Raw genomic sequence first — 17,312 nt, 5'->3', positions numbered from 1 at the left:
GAGCGCGGCCTAACTCAGTTCTAGGGTAGAGTGTGTGGCAACATCAGCTGCAGCCCCACCCAAGGAAACCTAGAAAGAGTCAGAAAGGGAGATTAACCCTCTAGTTTCTGCACAACATGCTCTTTAACAAGCTTACGTCTATCTTGAAAGGGACATTTCTAGCTTTATTGGAAACCTGCTTTTACAAAGAAAGGGGAACCACAAAATAATACAATGCAAGCAAAATTGTACAGGCCATCAGCTAGATACTGCTGCCTCTTTCTTTGTATATGTTAAAACGTTTCCTCACTCAGCTATGACTTCACTCTTAACTGACTGTAGTTGCTGAATGATTGGTGGTAATTATTTTATTTAAGGGCATGGCCACCTTTAACCCACATCGCCATGCATGTCTCTGTGGTATGAATCCCAACTTTCTATACACCCAAAAACATATTTTCACTGACTCCTTCTAAGATAGACTCTAAGAAATAATCACCATTTCTGGTGGTTGAGTCTAGACATATAAATGATGATGACTTCCTAGACATTATCTCCAGTATCTTCTTTATACTCTACTGATTATTTTCTTTTTTTTTTTTTTTGCCATTGATTGCCCCACAATCGGGGTGTGAGCAGAATGAGAATGAACTAAGTCAAGGTTCGCAGCACCATCTAGGCCTTTCGCTGCAAAGCTCCCATAAGTGGACCACACTGTCTGAAGATACTGCTTCTGTGTCTCGGTGGTGAGTTCCTGACAAATCATTCAGTCAACACGTGTGTTGTCAGGCATGGTGTTGGGTGCTATTCAGAGAGGAGAGGTACAAAGCCAGAGCCTCCCAGCCATAACTGCTGCATGTTTACTCAGCACCAGGAGCTCTACATAGAGATTCAGATACACACTTTGCCTAAGGTCATCCAGTTGGGAGGCGACAGAGTTCATATAGAAAGCCAGGTCTGTGCATGTGCTATGCTTACAGCCTGGCAGTAACATGAGAAATTAAACTGTGGTTAGGTATTACAGAGTCCATCCTCAAAGCAAGAGCCTCTTTGTCACAGAGCAATGTCTCCACTGAAGTACTTGCTGAGAAGTTGAAGAAGAAAAGTATCTCTGCACTTACACCACATAGATCATACCCATTTTCACTGACTTGAGCCTGGTCATAGAATTCCACATACACGAGGTTACAATGTTGAAACCTGGCATTTTGTACAACTCACACATTATACATAAATACAAGTTTTAAAAAACAAGTGGGAATCCCTGATCGCGGTGCACATGACAGTTGGTCAGAGCTGGTGTGGCAGATTTCCTAAAGCAACACCTAAATACAGGCAGAGAAATCCCACTTTGGCATTGTTCTTAAACTGCAGAGGTAGCTTTAACAGACACATCATCAATCCTAATTGCTTGCTCCAACATTTGGTTTTGTTGAGATGCATTACTACTCAAATTAAATTTGGTCTCTGCTAAATTCATAAAAAGGAATTTTTTTGGAAACTTATAGGGCAAAAAAAGAATGGGGAGTGGTTTAAGGAAATGAAGTAGACCTAGATATTCCATTAAAAGTAGTTAAAAGAAGATAAATACTGTGATCTCCATTGCAGCAGAAACAGCAGATTACTCTTATTTATTCATTGTATGCGTGGCTAGGTTATTGCTGAGTATTTTTGCATTCAGCAATCATTCGAATTATGGTGAGCCAGGGATGGTGATCCAGTGAGACTCTGGATGTCACTAAAGTCTCTGCTAACTTTAACAGAAATAATTGAAGTGCTAAGGAGAAGCTTGAAGGAGCCTTGTAGACATGGCTGTGAACACATTCCACACTCGGTCTTCTTGATATCGACTCTTCAGCTCTTTAAAACAGAGGTAGACGTAGGTCAGTTAGAACACACTCGTTCAAACCAAGGAATCACGGCTATTAAAGATTCATGTTTATTACTAAGATTAAACCTTGATAAGTGGCTCAAATCCAACACAAGGAAATGCATCATATGATCAGAACTATTAACATTTTTTTCACAGTTAAAATGAGGTATTGTGGCGTCACAATATTTTAGGTTGAATCATGTGATTTAATCCAGGTCACAAGAAAGAAGAAAGAGATATAATTGAACAATTACTTCCTAAAGGGAAAGAAGCCAAGTGAAATATGTATGAAGGTGACAAACCACAAATACATTTCAGAGTATCAAGCAGCATATATGCACAATTTTATCCCTAACCTTAACATTGGTAAAACTGATTATTATTTCTTAAGTTTAGCAAACCACATGCGTTGCAGTGTAAATCAAGTAACAGAAGATAAAACACAGTCTCTATTACAGCATTTATCAGATACACGAATTATCTGAACTGACCAAGACTTATTTTTACTATGACAATTTCTGTGATTTTAAATTACTGATCAGGAGGGGCTAAGTATTACAGTTGGTATACTCACAATACAAATAATGCATACACAACCTGCAGTTAATACTTATGAATACTGACTGGGGTAATAATTAGTAGCAGCAAGGTAATATTATTTCTAAAATATGATCTAAGATTGATCATCTTGATACTATAGGTCAATAGCTGACACGTCCTTAGTGCTATGAACTGAAAACAGGTGTGACATTGCAACTGTACAGAGCTGCCGAAGGCCTATGCGACTTTTCAAAGTGCTGTGCTTTGTAGTGGGCTTAGCACTGAGAACAAGCCTGTGCTATCTGAATTAAGTATTGGTCCCAACTTCAGGGCTCCAATTAAGCATAGTTCTATGGACTGGGTGGAAGCAGGAGGCAGAAGGATGCAATTGAGAAAGCTAAAAAACAGCTACCACTACAGTCAGAGCAAACCTTCTGTCAGCCTCTTGTGATGACGTCATTGGCAGATGATGGGAATGCTGGGAGATAGGAGGAAGTAGCACTCTATGAAGGGAATGCGGAAGAGTGACAGAAAATGCCTCTAGACTGGTGATGCAGTTGTCTTAACAGCCATGCTTCTGAATTTCCCCAGAGAATGTAGGGAAGTGGTTTATTCAAACCATTTTGTTTTAAAATGGGTTTGATAAATCCTAAGAACAAGTTTGCCAGAGTGGATGCTAAAACACATTATCTAAAGCAAAATATCCTTATCTCAGAATATTTTTAACAGTTTCTAAAACTTTGCTCTTTTTTTAAAAAAAAAAATCATTAGTATCACTGTAGGGTTGTTTCCGAGTTAGGATAGCTCAGACATATGGCCATTAGTGCCAGGGTTTGTAGCAGGAAGTTGGGGAATTCAAAGGTTGTGGAAATAGGAGGTCTCCTGGGGCAGTAAAGAGCTGATTAGAACCATCTGGAATTAAGGGGAAGTTTATGTCAATACTTCTTGTTATTCATTCAGTTCACTCTCCTGTGTCCCAAGGTGACACTATTGTGTCATGAAACCAGGGTACCACCTACAGGAAGCATCTGCGGATGAAGGTTAAGATGTACTAGAAGATGATGGGATTTAGAGGGACATCCATGCTCTTCTATGCTGTACCAAACGAACTTCCTGTCAGCTCTGATGTCTGATATCCTCAGTGTCTATTGATTCCTGCTGACATGTTGAGAAAGCCCACCTCTCAGGGGCCAACATACATTTTGGCATATTTCTTTGAGCCCCACACATTATTCAGACTCTAGAAAGTATAATACATAGTCAAGTTCAATCAGGCTGTACCACACTCTTGGACAATGACCCCAACCATATTCTCTGCACATGTGTACAGAGGGAAGAATCATTGCAAAGGTACAGCCCAGAGTGCAAGGCATCTAAGCCCTAGGACCTTATATACATCATGAACTAATCAACTGAGATTGGCAACATTACTAAAGATGAAAGAACCAAGGACAGGTTAGCCTCGGGTCAGTTGCTCAGCTAAGGGAAGAGACCACGTGACTGTGACCCTTTCATTCTTCTGTTCTGCTTCCCAGAACTTAATAGGCAGTCATGTACATCATAAAACATCTGTAATGACGTCACTTTGTAGCCCTTTTGCTTTTCAGAGAAAAGCAGCAACCTTTCGTACCTTTCACTGTGTGCTAATGACTGGGTTGTATCACGTTTCTTTGGGATTACTTCCTACTGGTAAGACTGAAAACAACCCACATGGCTGTCCCGACACACCAGAAAGCTCCATGTCACCTCAGAATGCTGCAATGTGCATTTCCTTGCTTTCGTGGAAAGAAACATAAATTTTCAGATGTGAACATGAAGTTATGAAAGGCCTGAGATTCTTAAGGTTTGTCATTGACCCTGCTCAGATCTTGTGCTTTTCTTTGCATGTAAATAAAATCCTGGATTTGAATTCTAGATCAACTGTTCTAAAAAAAAAATCAGGGGTTTAGACCTGGCAATAAAGGAAATGATGCATATCAAATATCAAGCAGCAAATACAAGGAATTTTTTTTTTGCATGACTTCTAAGACTGCCATGATATCAGACCACATCCTCAACACCCGTCAGTTCCTTCCATCTGGTCCACCCTGAGCTGTCTGATCAGTCCTGAGAACGTTGTCTCTATCCATAACATACATGGAACTTTCAATAGGTTTAGGCTTTGAGACAGTTTCACGCCACAGAAACCTAAAAAGGTCTGGGCCATGAAGGAAATATGGCTGTGTTGGTGCGGAGAACCAGATAGGAATGGGCCCAGATTCTAAGTTAGTAAACCAGCATTCTAGTTGCTCTTGAAATCGACTCTGAATCATTTTGAGAGCCTTATTTTGATCTGAATGATTCCCAGGATTTTCAAGAACGCGTCATATGTTTGGGTCAGAATTCTTACTGGTAATTATTGCAGAATAAGACATGGGGCCTATATTCTGTTGCTATTCTGTCCAGCTCACCCGAGTTTCTGCTTGGTCGTCAAGGAACAGAATACATGCCACAGCCTTTACAGCATATAAGAAGCTTTTGTCTCAGGGCAGAGATTGGAGTACTTCCTAGGGAAGATTGTGAATAAGCCTCTCCCTGCTACCTCTCAGACTTTACCATATCAACAAGGCTGAGCCCCTAAAGCAGTGTGGAAGAGCTTGGATGTGCACTCACTACAGGAGCAGGAGGCCTGTGCACGTGGCCTTGGAAGTGTGCTGTGTTTCTGTGTTATGCATGCAAACACGGAGGTGCACGTGGACGTCAGAAGTGAAGTACAACTATCTATGTCAGAACCGAGACAATGGATGAAGTAAAAAATTCACTGAACAGTCGACAGCCTTAAAGTGAAACACAAATCCAGGGCAGATACCTGCTATCACACCGAGCCACATAGCACCAAGCACCTGGGCAAAGCTGAGGCTCCGATTACACAGAGCAGAATGCCTCTTCTTTTTGTCTTCGTATCTCTTTGCCAAGTAACAAAGGGTTAACAGATGGAGAATGATCTAGTCCCTGGTAAAGAATTGAGAATTCGAACCAAACCAAACAAACAAAATGCAATAATTAAAAACAAAACTAAAAGCCAAGGTTTTCAGAGCTTCTCCGAGGGGCTCAGTATCATAATTGGAGGAAAATTAAGATAATGAGGGTACACACTTCAATGCCAATAAAGAAGCTCCGTGCAGAGAAGAAGGCTCCATCAAATTTGACAAGATCATTCCGGAAACCTCCTCTGGGAGGGATTAGTATGCAAGAACAGGAGAAGTTAAAGCAGGTATTCCCAGAGGTGTTTGTGCTGTGGCCTCCATGAACTACGGAGATTAAAAAGTCAAGGCCTAAATTACTTTAGGAAGAAAAAAAGGCCAGATGATCAGCAGTGAGGGGCATGCGTGTGTTTTCAATAGCTCACCCAAGATTACCCCCACTAGAGCCAGCATGCACGTCTGACTAGGAAACCGAAGGAGAGATAGGAGAACTTCTCGGAGAGGGTCCAGCAGTCTCTCCACTCAGGATTGCCTCTTTATAGTCCTCCTTAGGAGCTGGGAATCGGACACCTTCTCAGGGATTCTCAGATAGGGCTGAGGGGTACCAAAACATGCTCATGCTTCTTCTAGGCTGTTATTCCTAGCCAATGCTCTACAGAAATGCCTGTGTAGTTTGTCATGACCCTTTCACCTCTGTCCCGGTCTACATCTATGCTTTTGGCAGTGGTTTCCTGGATCACATCCACACCTATACACCACCCTTATCAAGATGGGGGTGGGGTAGGACATCTACAGCAAAGAACAAGGTCATTCACAGCCCTGAGGTGCACCAACCAGTGCACGGGTGGAAGACCACAGCAGCATCCGTCCTGGGTAGGAAAAGTCCAGTAAACATCTATGTGAGTGCTCTTGAGGCAGTAAGCACTGCAGATACTTACTCTATGAATAAATAATGAATAAATACAGGTACAAAGCAAAGGAAACGAAAGAGGTCTCTTATCAATAAAAAAACACACCACTTATCAATTAAAAAAAAACTTTTCTCTTGAGTTTCCAAGCTCTCATGCAGTGCTGCTTGGTTGGCAGAACAATCCACAGGAAAAAGATCAAACGGAAAAACAGGTGGAAATGTTCCAGCATTGCTTTTCTTTCTCACTTGACGATATACAAGTCACCCTAAATGTCCCCGAGGTAGTCTTGTTTGCAAGGAGTTGCAGATTAATTCCAAACGCACTTGGAGCTTGCTCCTGTAATGCATTGCACGGTCCCACACGTCCTGTGTCAGCCTCCATTGTGTAACGAACAATCAGACTTCTGCTTAGCATTGTGACCCGCAGCAGATCAGGCTCCAGGCAGACCACCATAAAATGGGATTCTGGTATCTGCGTGAAGACCTCATACAAATAGGACAGTGCCAAAATGATGCAGGTGCTTGCCTGATAGTCATTTGGGGAGAGAGCTACAAGATTAAATCAAAGAATTCTGGCATGCAACACACATGCATGCTTAGCTCTTATTCGGCCCTCGCACAAAAGATTCCCTACCACCGTTCCTTTCATTTTAAAAGAAAAGGAAATGGGAAAAGGGCCCAAAAGGAAATGAAAGGAACCAATACTTTCAGATAGGGAAACACATTTCTGATGCCAACCAAGGGTAGTGTGTACTTTTTACATGAAGAATTAAGGGAACCACTTCCAGAGCCAGCCTGTGGCTGAAGAGTGCCATTATAAACACATCTTGCTCCCATAGAGAAGTGGTGATATTGTACAGTTCAAGAGAGGGCCCAGTGCTTGTCTCCCTAGGAGCCCCTCAGAGTTCTAGGTTAATGACAAAGACCTCCCAGAGGGTGGTCCGTGCCTGTATGTGCCATTGCCATTCTTCTGGCCAGGAATGCCTTTCCAATGTAGCCTTCACACAGGCGCAAATGCCCACAGAAGATAACAGGAAGTTGGGACGATTAGATTAGGATGTTGCATAGCTCATGGAACCTAGAAACCATACTTCCTTTTTCCATTTGTGACCAAAAGCCACTAGGTAGGTCCTGACCTTGGCCATATAAAATACGTGCTCTTCCCTTAGACTTAAGTTTTTAAAAGTCTCATTTGGGGAAATGCATGAAAATCCCGGGAGTTCTATCCAAATGGCTCTGTGAGGAAAGGTGGGGAGGACCCTCTTTCTCTTCCTCACTTCACCATGACTGCCTGGGAGTGAGCCATCCTAACTGGAACCCTCTAGAATCCTACCTTAGATCAACAATCTCAACATGAAATTAAACATAGCATTAATTCAACACTTAGTCAGAGCTTGGTCCTCTAGAAGGTCATTCAGTTCAATCACAGTTGTGGCAAAGTCCACCAGGTCCACGAAGTCAGATGTGATGATGTTGACACCCATGGCTCCAGGCTTTTGAGTCTTCACCCAGTCAAGGATGGCAGGGAGATTCCTACATGGAAGATGCATTGGGTGAAAAGAAAACAGACAGAGTTAGTAGTGGTTAGACAACTCCAGAAATGGAAATAAAATGTTTGTTTTTCTTACTACAGGAAGTATAACAGAAACACACAACTCCCTGGGGTGAGACTCACATAAGCCTTATAGTCCCATGGATATGGATATGGAGTTATCATCCCACCTGAGAACTTATCTTTCCAAGGTTTCTCTTATGCAAGAAACTATGTGCTCACAGATCCAAAAGACAGCCAGAATGACAGGATTTCACAACACCAAGTCCAACAGTCCTCTCGTTGTTAGGTTTTTAGAATTCCTCATGAAAAATCTCAAATATATGGCAAACTGATAGAACTGTTGTGGTAAGTGGATCTACCCTGTCTTTTACCACTAATATGTTACTATTTTGCTTGTTACATATCTATTCATGCATCACTATCTTCCTGTCAATGTTGCTTCTATTTTTGACATACTCCACGTAGAAACATATAAAACCCTTACATCGGTCAGTGTGCATGTGATTAATTGCATTTTTCTTATAGTTCCATATATTATCCCATTGTATGACTACAACATAGCTTACCCATGTTCTTATTGTTAGATACACCAGTTGTTTTCGATTTTGGGTCATTATGAATAAACTATTATGGGCATTCTTCTATGAGTCTTTTTATGGGTATCATTTTATTTTTCTTGGATAAAAATCATGGGACAAAACTGGCCTGTGAGAGGGTTTAATTATATTTAGTTTTATAAGAAACTGCCAGTCCCACCAACAGAGAAGAAAAGCTCTGGACAGTTAATATTATCCCGAAAAATTGGTCTCTCTAGTGTTTTGAAGTCTCATTATTCTAAATAAAGTATGGGGACTCGTACCTGTAATCCAAGCACATGGAAGGTTGAAGCAGGAGGTCTAACGGCCACTGTGTACCTTCTTTATACAAGTACCTATCCAACACTTTGATAATTTTTTCCATTTAATTTTCATATATTCTTTTTGTATTTTCATTTGTTCTCTAGACTTTCATGCAATGTGTTTTGATAGTATTTGCCCTTTGTTCTTTTAAATGTTGAGTTTTAGAAATTATGTTTACATTCTAAATACTACTGTTTTGTACGAAATATTTTGCAAATATTTCTTCTATCCTGTAACTTGCCTTTAACTTTCTCAATGAAATATTTTGATTGGATTGAATTCCTTAATTTTTTATGGAGTGTAATTTGTTAATCATTTTTTCTTTCTCTTAAAAAAATTGATGTGGTCCTTTGAACCCTATAATCTACAAGCCCCACTCTGACTCCAAACCCACCATCACCTGTGACCTCAGTGCTCACTGAGATACAGACTGCTACTGCACAGAAAAGACCAAGATGTGAGTGACTAGCCCCCCCCCCAGTCTCTAGGCTTTGTAGGCCCTTGGGCAAAACCCCAGGCCCTTCTCCCACCCACCTCGCCTGTACTAGCTAGCTGGTCATCTGGCAAGCCTCCTGCAGACAGGCTGCTCCAGCACCACCCCATCAGACCCTGTAATCTACAAGTTCCTCTCTGCCCCCAAACCCACCCATTCCCTGAGAACTCATTTGCTCTCTGAGACACAAAGACTGCACAGAACAGACCAAGAGCAGCTCCTGAGAGACAGACAGCTGCAACCCTCAGTCCAAGAGAGGATACCTAAGACACAGACACCAATTGCAAGGATTAGACCAAAAGGCAAAGACATTGCCTGTACTGATTAGAAGAACAGATGGGTCGGTACCAATGCAAGAACATACTCAATAACCTCCAGAACAAAATGGCAACACCAGAACCTAGTCGTCCTACAACAGCAAGACCTGAACATTCTAATCCAGAAGCAGGAAAAAGCAACTTTAAATATAACTTTATGAAGATGATAGAGACCCTTAAAGAGGAAATGAAAAGCTCTCTTAAGGAAATGGAAGAAAATAAAAAAATGGAAGAAATCAATAAATCTCTTAAAGAAAGCCAAAAAACTAAGATAAAAACAATCGGTAGAGCATGAGACTCTTAATCTCAGGTCCGTGGGTTCGAGCCCCATGTTGGGCACCATTCTGTTGAAGGAGCTACAGGCTGTGTTCCACCGCCCGGCTTCTGGCCACCGGCTAGCTTTATACCTGAAATAATAACACACAAACTGTATTCATATAAACACTGCTTGGCCCATTTCTATTAATGTGTGTAACACCATGAGGTGGTAACTTACCAGGGAGATTCTAGCCTACGTCCATCTTGGGTGGGAGCTTCTTCGCATCTGCCCCAGAGAGGAGCGGCATAGCATCTAAGCTTACTTCTTCTTCCTCCCAGCATTCTTTTCTGTTTACTCCACCCACCTATGTTCTAACCTATCAGACCAAGCAGTTTCTTTATTAATTAACCAATGAAAGCAACGGATATATGACACTCCCACATCAGAAATGGATATTTTTCTGAGTAAGTACCAAATACCAAAATTAAACCAAGACCAGATAAATAATTTAAATAGACCTATCACCCCTAAGGAAATAAAGGCAGTCATTAAAAGTCTTCTAAAAACAAACAAACAAACAAACAAACAAAATCCCAGGGACATATGGTTTCAGAATTCTACCTACCAAAACTTTAAAGAAGAATTAATACCTATACTCCTCAAATTGTTTCAAACAATAGGAATAGAAGGAACATTGCCAAACTCCTTTTACTAAGCCACAGTCACTCTGATACTCAGACTACACAAAGACTCAACTAAGAAAGAGAATTACAGACTGATCTCATAAACATTGATGTAAAAATACTCAATAAACCATGCTTGTAAATCAAATATAAGAACGTATCAAAAAAAATCCACCATAATCAAGTTGGCTTCATCCCAGAGAGTCGGGGATGGTTCAGCACACAAAAATCTGTCAATGCAATCAACCATATAAATAAACTGAAAGAAAAAAAAAAAACCCACATGATCATCTCTTTAGAGCCTGAAAAAGCCTTAGTCAAAATCCAACAAAGGCCTTGGGGAGATCAGGAATACAAGGAACATATCTAAATATAATAAAAAGCAACATAAAGCCAGCCAACAGCCAACATCAAATTAAATGGAGAGAAACTCAAAGCTATTCCACTAAAATCGGCAACGAGACAAGGCTGTCTACTCTCCATATTTATTTAATATAGCACCCAAAGTTCTAGCTAGAGCAATAAGACAACAAAAGTAGATCAAGGGGCTACAAATTGGAAAGGAAGAAGTCAAACTTTCACTATTTGTAGATGAAATGATAGTGTACATTAGTGGCCCCAAAAATTCTATTAGGGGACTCCTACAGCTGATAAACACCTTCAGTAATGTGGCTGCATACAAGATTAACTCAAGAAAAAAAGAAGAAAGAAAGAAAAAAAGAAAGAAATCATAAATCCTCTTATACACAAATGAAAATTATACTGAGAAAAATATCATAGAAATATCACCCTTTACAATAGCCACAAATAATATAAAGTATCTTGGGATAACACTAACCAAAGAAGTGAAAGACCTGCATGAAAAGAATTTTAAGCCTTTGAAGAAAAAAACTAAAGAAGATATCAGAAAATTGAAAGATCTCCCATGTTCCTGGATAGGTAGGATCAACATAATAAAAATGGCAATCTTACCAAAAGCAATCCACAGATTCAATGCAATGCCCATCAAAATTCCAACACAAATTTTTCACAGACCTTGAAAGAGCAATTATCAACTTCATATGGAAAAACAAAAAAACCTAGGATAATCAAAACAATCCTGTACAATAAAGGAACTTCTGTAGGCATCATCATCCTTGACATCAAATTCTATTATAGAGCTACAGTAATAAAAACAGCTTGGTATTGACATAAAAACAGACAGGAGAACCAATGGAATCAAACCGAAGACCCTGATATTAATCCATACACCTATGAACATCTGATTTTTGACAAAGAAGCTAGAATTATATAATGAAAAAAAGAAAGCATCTTTAACAAATTGTGCTGGCATAATTGGATGTCAACTCGTAGAAGAATGAAAATAGATCCATATCTATCACCATGCACAAAACTCAAGTCCAAATGGATCAAAGACCTCAACATAAAGCCAGCCACACTGAACTCATAGAAGAGAATGTGAAAAGTAGCCTTGAATGCATGGGCACAGGAGACAACTTCCTAAATATAACACTAGCAGCACAGACACTTAGAGCAACAACTAATAAATGGGACCTCCTGAAACTGAGAAGCTTCTGTAAGGCAAAGAACATGGTTAACAAGACATGAATGGGAAAAGATCTTCACCAGCCCCACATCCGACAGAAGACTGATTTTCAAAACACATAAAGAACTTAAGAAACTAGACATCAAAATACTAGATAATCCAATTTAAAAATGGGGTACAGATTTAAACAGAGAATTCTCAACAGAAGAATCTAAAATGGCCAGAAGACACTTAAGGAAATGTTCAACATTTCCATCAGGGAAATGCAAATCAATACAACTCTGAGATACCATCTTATACCTGTCAGAATGGCTAAGATCAAAAACACTGATGATAGCTTATGCTAGAGAGGATTTGGAGTAAGGGAAACACTCCTCTATTGCTGGTGGGAATGAAGACTTGTACATCTACCGTGGAAATAAGTATGACAATTTCTCAGATAGTTTGCAATCAATCTACTTTAAGACCCAGCAATACTACTCTTGGGCATATACCCAAAGGATGCTCAATTATACTACATGGACATTTGTTCGGCTATGTTCACAGCAGCATTATGTGTAAAAGCCAGAACCTGGAAACAAGCTAGATGTCTCTCAACCGAAGAATGGATTTTTCAAAAAATGTGGTACATTTATACAACGGAATACTTACTTAGCAGTAAAAAATAATTACATCTTGAAATTTGCAGGCAAATGGATGGAACTAAAAAAAAAAAACATCCTGACAGGGAACCAAGACTAAAAAGACAAAGACGACATGTACTCCTTCAGAAGTGAATATTAGACATAAAGCAAAGGTAACCAGCCTGTAGCCCATGGCCCCAAAGAAGCTAGGGAACAAGGAGAACCCTAAGAGAGACATAACATGAATTGCCCTTGGAAGGGAAAATAGACAAGATCTCCTGAGAAAATCAGGAGTATGGCAGGGGGTGGGAGGTGGAAGCGGTGGGAGAAGGGAAGGGAGTAGAGAACTTGAGGGAATAGGATAGTTGAGATGGAAGAAGGGCAGAGAGGACGAACAAGGAATGGGGCTATCGAGAAACCTGGCACTAGGAAAATTCTCAGGAATCCACAAGGATGATCCCAGCTAAGACCCTAAGCAAAAGCGGGGAGAGTGCCTGAACTGGTGTTCCGCTGTAATCAGATTTGTGACTACCCTAACTGTCGTCATAGAACCTTCATTCAGTAAATGATGGAAGCAGATGCTGAGATCCACAGCTAAGCACTGGGCTGAGCTCCCAGAGTCCATTTGAAGAGAGGAAGAAGGGAGAATATGAACAAAGGGGTCAAGGCCATGATGGGGATACCAACAGAGACAGCTGACCTGGTCTAGAGGGACTGGTTGGACTGGTAGCAGGGGAACCTGCATAGGACCAAACTAGGCCCTCTGAATGTGGGTGACAGTTGTGTGGCTTAGGCAGTCTGTGGGGCCACTGGCAGTGGGACCGGGATTTATTCCTAGTGCTTGAACTGAGCCCATTTTCTTGGAGGGATACCTTGCTCAGCCTAGATATAGGGGGAGTACCTTGGTCCTTCCTCAAAGTTAGGTGCCAGATATTGTTAACTCCCCATGGGAAGCTTTACCCTCTCAGAGGAGTGGATTGGGGGTGGATGGGGGTAAAAGTGGAAGGAGAAGGAAGAGGGGAGGGAGTGGGAACTAGGATTGGTATGCAAAATGAGAAAAGTATGTAAAAAATAGTGTTGTGTCTTTATGAGGTTATGTGCATGTGTGTAGGGGTGTTCATAGAATCTAAATAAAGCAATTGGATCCCAAAGATGTCCTCCCCTGTTTTCTGAAAGCATCAGGGGCTTCTCCTTTCTTTTACTTTCTAAAGCTATTGCCAGTGTGATAGTTTGAATGCACCTGACCCTCATAGTCTCAGAAAGTAGCACCATTAGGAGGCGTGGCTTTATTGTAGGGGCATGGCCTTGTTACATGAAGTGTGTCACTGTGAGGGCTGGCTTTGAAATTTCCTATGCTCAAGAAACTGCCCAGTATCTGCCTGTAAGCTGCCATGCTCCCTATCATGATGATAATGGGCTGAACCTCTGAAACTATAAGCGAGCCAGCCAATCAAATGTTTTCTTTACGAGAGTTGCTGGGGTTGTGGCCTGTGTCTCTTCCCAGCAACAGGAACCCTAAGACAGCAGTCAATTTTTGCAAAAGGCATAAGGTAAGGGTCAGGGTTTGTTTTACACACAGAGAGTTAACCCAGTACTGTGCATGCCTCCTGTAGCAGACTAGTATTTAATCAGCTGCCTCTCGAATACAGTTGCTGGGGTTATTTTATAAACAGAAGGCTTCCGATGTGACAGAGGCTCAGAGCCAGTGACGTAAACAACACTTTCAATCCAATGTGACCTAAATGTGAAGAACCACAGAAGGGCAGAAGAGAGCAGCCAAGGCTACTCGCTGTCTTACATCCTGGTAAACACAGCTCTGCTCACCAAATGCTCCTCAGCAAAGGAAGGTGGAAACCGGCTCACATTTGATGGCGGGACCGGGAATTCTTTGGGTTGGATTTCTCTAACTAACATGGATGCCTCTTCTCTTCTGTGACTCATGCCCTCTCTGATTGCCACTTCCCCCATGTCTATATTCTCCTTTGAAGCTGCCCTCCCTTCTGCCATGGCGTGCACTCCTTTCTTGGTCTTCTAGAGTGATGTTTAGACTATGGCTGCATTTTCCACCTCCTCTTCCTTCATCTTATGGTGATAAAAACTGAGTTCTTCTCTTATTCGGGGCGGGGGGGGGGGGATCTATATTTTACCAAGGACTTAAAAAAAAAGTCTTATAGATCAACTTACATTTTTATTTTAATAGCTGGTTGTGACTCACGATTGTCCTTCATTTTTATCAGGGACTCTTGAAGAACTTAGTTTACTAAAATTCCTTGTCCCTCTGCTCCACTTCCCTGGGAGACAGGGTGCATCAGAAAGATAGTAAAATAGTACATACACAGAAAGTGTTCCGAAAAATGCCCGCTTACTTCACGTGCCATGTATTTGGCCAAGGAAAAGGGATCCTCAGCAAACGAGTAAAAAAGTAGAGAGAGAAAGATTTGAGGAGTGTGGGTAAGAAATTCCTTACTATATCCACACAACAAAATGCTGAGAAGAGGAACCGAAAACACAGAACCCTGTTACAGACAAAGACCAATAATTCACAGCACTCTAAATGAAGGACATGGTAGTGAGCCTGTCTACATTCACGGTTTGAAAACAGCCTTTGTCAGTGCCTATGTTTGGAGATCCTACGCCATCTGCTGGTCATTCTGGGAAAATGATGCCCGACAGCCTGGATCCACCACCACCACCGCTGCCGCCACCATCGTGGCCAGAGCCACACCTTGGAGGATTCCAAGAGCATGAACGGAGCTTTCGGGAAAAGCTATGTAACCATGGTCTCCAGGGACAAAGAGGTCTGTGTTAGCTTTGGGTCGCGTGTGTCAAGCTTGCCCAGGGCTAGTATCAAATGAACCGGTTGACGTAAAAGGAAACGTGGAACCCGCTGGCACTGATCAGGAACAGAGAACTTTGCAGATCTCGGCTGGGCCAGGTATCCACTGACAGCAATCCCATGGGCTGCAGCACTGGGCTTCAAACTTCCCTTCGACCTTGAGGCCACCTCATTTCTTTACACGTCACCGTAACGTGCATTTTCAGATTTCCCAGGGGTGAAGCAAATCACAACCCAGAGATCTCAAGAACTTGTACAGGGTCACCCCATTGCCCGTGGGGGACTGTGTTAGTTCACTTGGGGTGCCGAAACAACACACACACACTAGTGATTTCAAAGAACTGAAGTTCCGTCCTCCTGTTCTAGAGACTGTCAGCACAAGATTAAGATGCTGCAGGGTGGCCTTTATCTGAGGCCTTGTAGGTCATTTCCTCCTGACCAAATTCCACTGCCCCTCACCCCATGGTATTTTCTCTGTGTACCTACACAGATCTCTATGACCTCTTTGTTTGTTTTTGGACACAGTGTAGTATATCCCAAGGTGACCTTGAATGTCTGCTTACCCATGGCCTCTTGAAGTCTCAGGATTACTGGCTGGTGCCGCCTGTTTAGCTTCTATTGTCTCCCCTTGGTTTACATTTCCTTTGGACTTCAGTGTGGGCACATCGGGATTGGGCCTAAAGGCCTTTCAACTTAATTACCACCTTAAAAGGCCATTTCTCCAAATATACTCATATTCAAAGGAGAAAGGATTAGGGTTTTATTCTACTTGATGCTGCAGTATATTTATTTGTTTACACTGCGTGAAGATGTGCCGCTGGATTGGTTTAATAGGAAGCTGCATGGCCAATAGCTAGTCAGGAGAGAACAGGTGGGACTTCTGGAGAGAGAGAGGACTCCAGATGAAGCTAGGTGCCCAAGAGACGCCAATGAGACGCGGAGGAAGACATACAGAATGAGAGGTAAAAAGCCACGTGACAGAACATAAATTAATAGGTTCAGGCTAATTTAAGTTATAAGAGCCAAGCTTTCATATTAATAAGTCTCCATGTCACAACTGGGGGACTGCCTGGCTGCCCCCCAATAAAGTCTAACAAGAAAACTTGCTACAATTTGAGACAGGGGCTCACTATATAGGTCTGGCTGGCCTCAGATTTACAAAGATCTGTCTGCCTCTGCCTTTCAAGTGCACAATTACACTGACTGGATTAGAATTTTAATGCAAGGATTTGTGAAGAGGGAACATACTTTAGGGACCCTATAAGCTTCAACCCCAGGCCTCCTGACTCAGTGCTTGTCACCTTCCAGAGTTTCAGTGATCATTTGGTCCTCAGTCTTAGGCAAAACTCACCTGTATTTCATATTACTATGAGTATTATAAGTTCGAACTTCAGGATTCTTCTAGTCTAAACTACTCCAGAAGTTCAGTGTAAATGGGCTCTGTATGTTTGTGGCTTCTTTCCAAAATGATGGACCACAGTGAACAGAATCTCACACCCAAAGATCATCTGAGAATTGGGGATTAGCTTCCCACTGAGGAAAACTACCTCCTGCAGTAGGAAAACACTCCCATCTTCCCAGGTTTGAGCTGCGGATCAGTAGGATCAACTAGACAACATGCATCCCTGTGTGGTTAGTCAGGTAGGACAGCCTCTTAGGGTGCTGGCGCCCAGGAGGGAGAGCCTACGATTACTCTGTGGTGAAATGACAGTCATGTGATTTGCTGCCATTTGGTTCCTGGCCAGGGTCACGTTTCTCTTTCCAGTTGATGTGTAGGCACAGGGATGTAGGATCATACCCCTAATATTCCCATGACCAGAAAGGACTGGGAAGCCA

General features: G+C 41.8%; 1 protein-coding gene across 1 annotated transcript in view; it reads right to left on the bottom strand.

Annotated features, from left to right (window-relative positions):
* Positions 1–1,895: 1,895 nt before the first annotated feature.
* The window catches only part of Plcxd2 (phosphatidylinositol specific phospholipase C X domain containing 2), a 63,251-nt gene continuing 47,834 nt past the window's right edge, over positions 1,896–17,312 (bottom strand). The window contains exon 4 of the mRNA XM_041673001.1: positions 1,896–7,798. Within this exon, the coding sequence (XP_041528935.1) occupies positions 7,642–7,798 (157 nt within the window). The 3' untranslated portion in view covers positions 1,896–7,641. The remainder of the gene's footprint in view (positions 7,799–17,312) is intronic.

The sequence above is a fragment of the Microtus oregoni genome, unplaced genomic scaffold, assembly GCF_018167655.1.
Source record: "Microtus oregoni isolate MIOR12 unplaced genomic scaffold, Mior012 000023F_ref0000262, whole genome shotgun sequence".
Classification (NCBI taxonomy): Eukaryota; Metazoa; Chordata; class Mammalia; order Rodentia; family Cricetidae; genus Microtus; species Microtus oregoni.
This window is presented reverse-complemented; position numbering and strand designations above follow the sequence as displayed.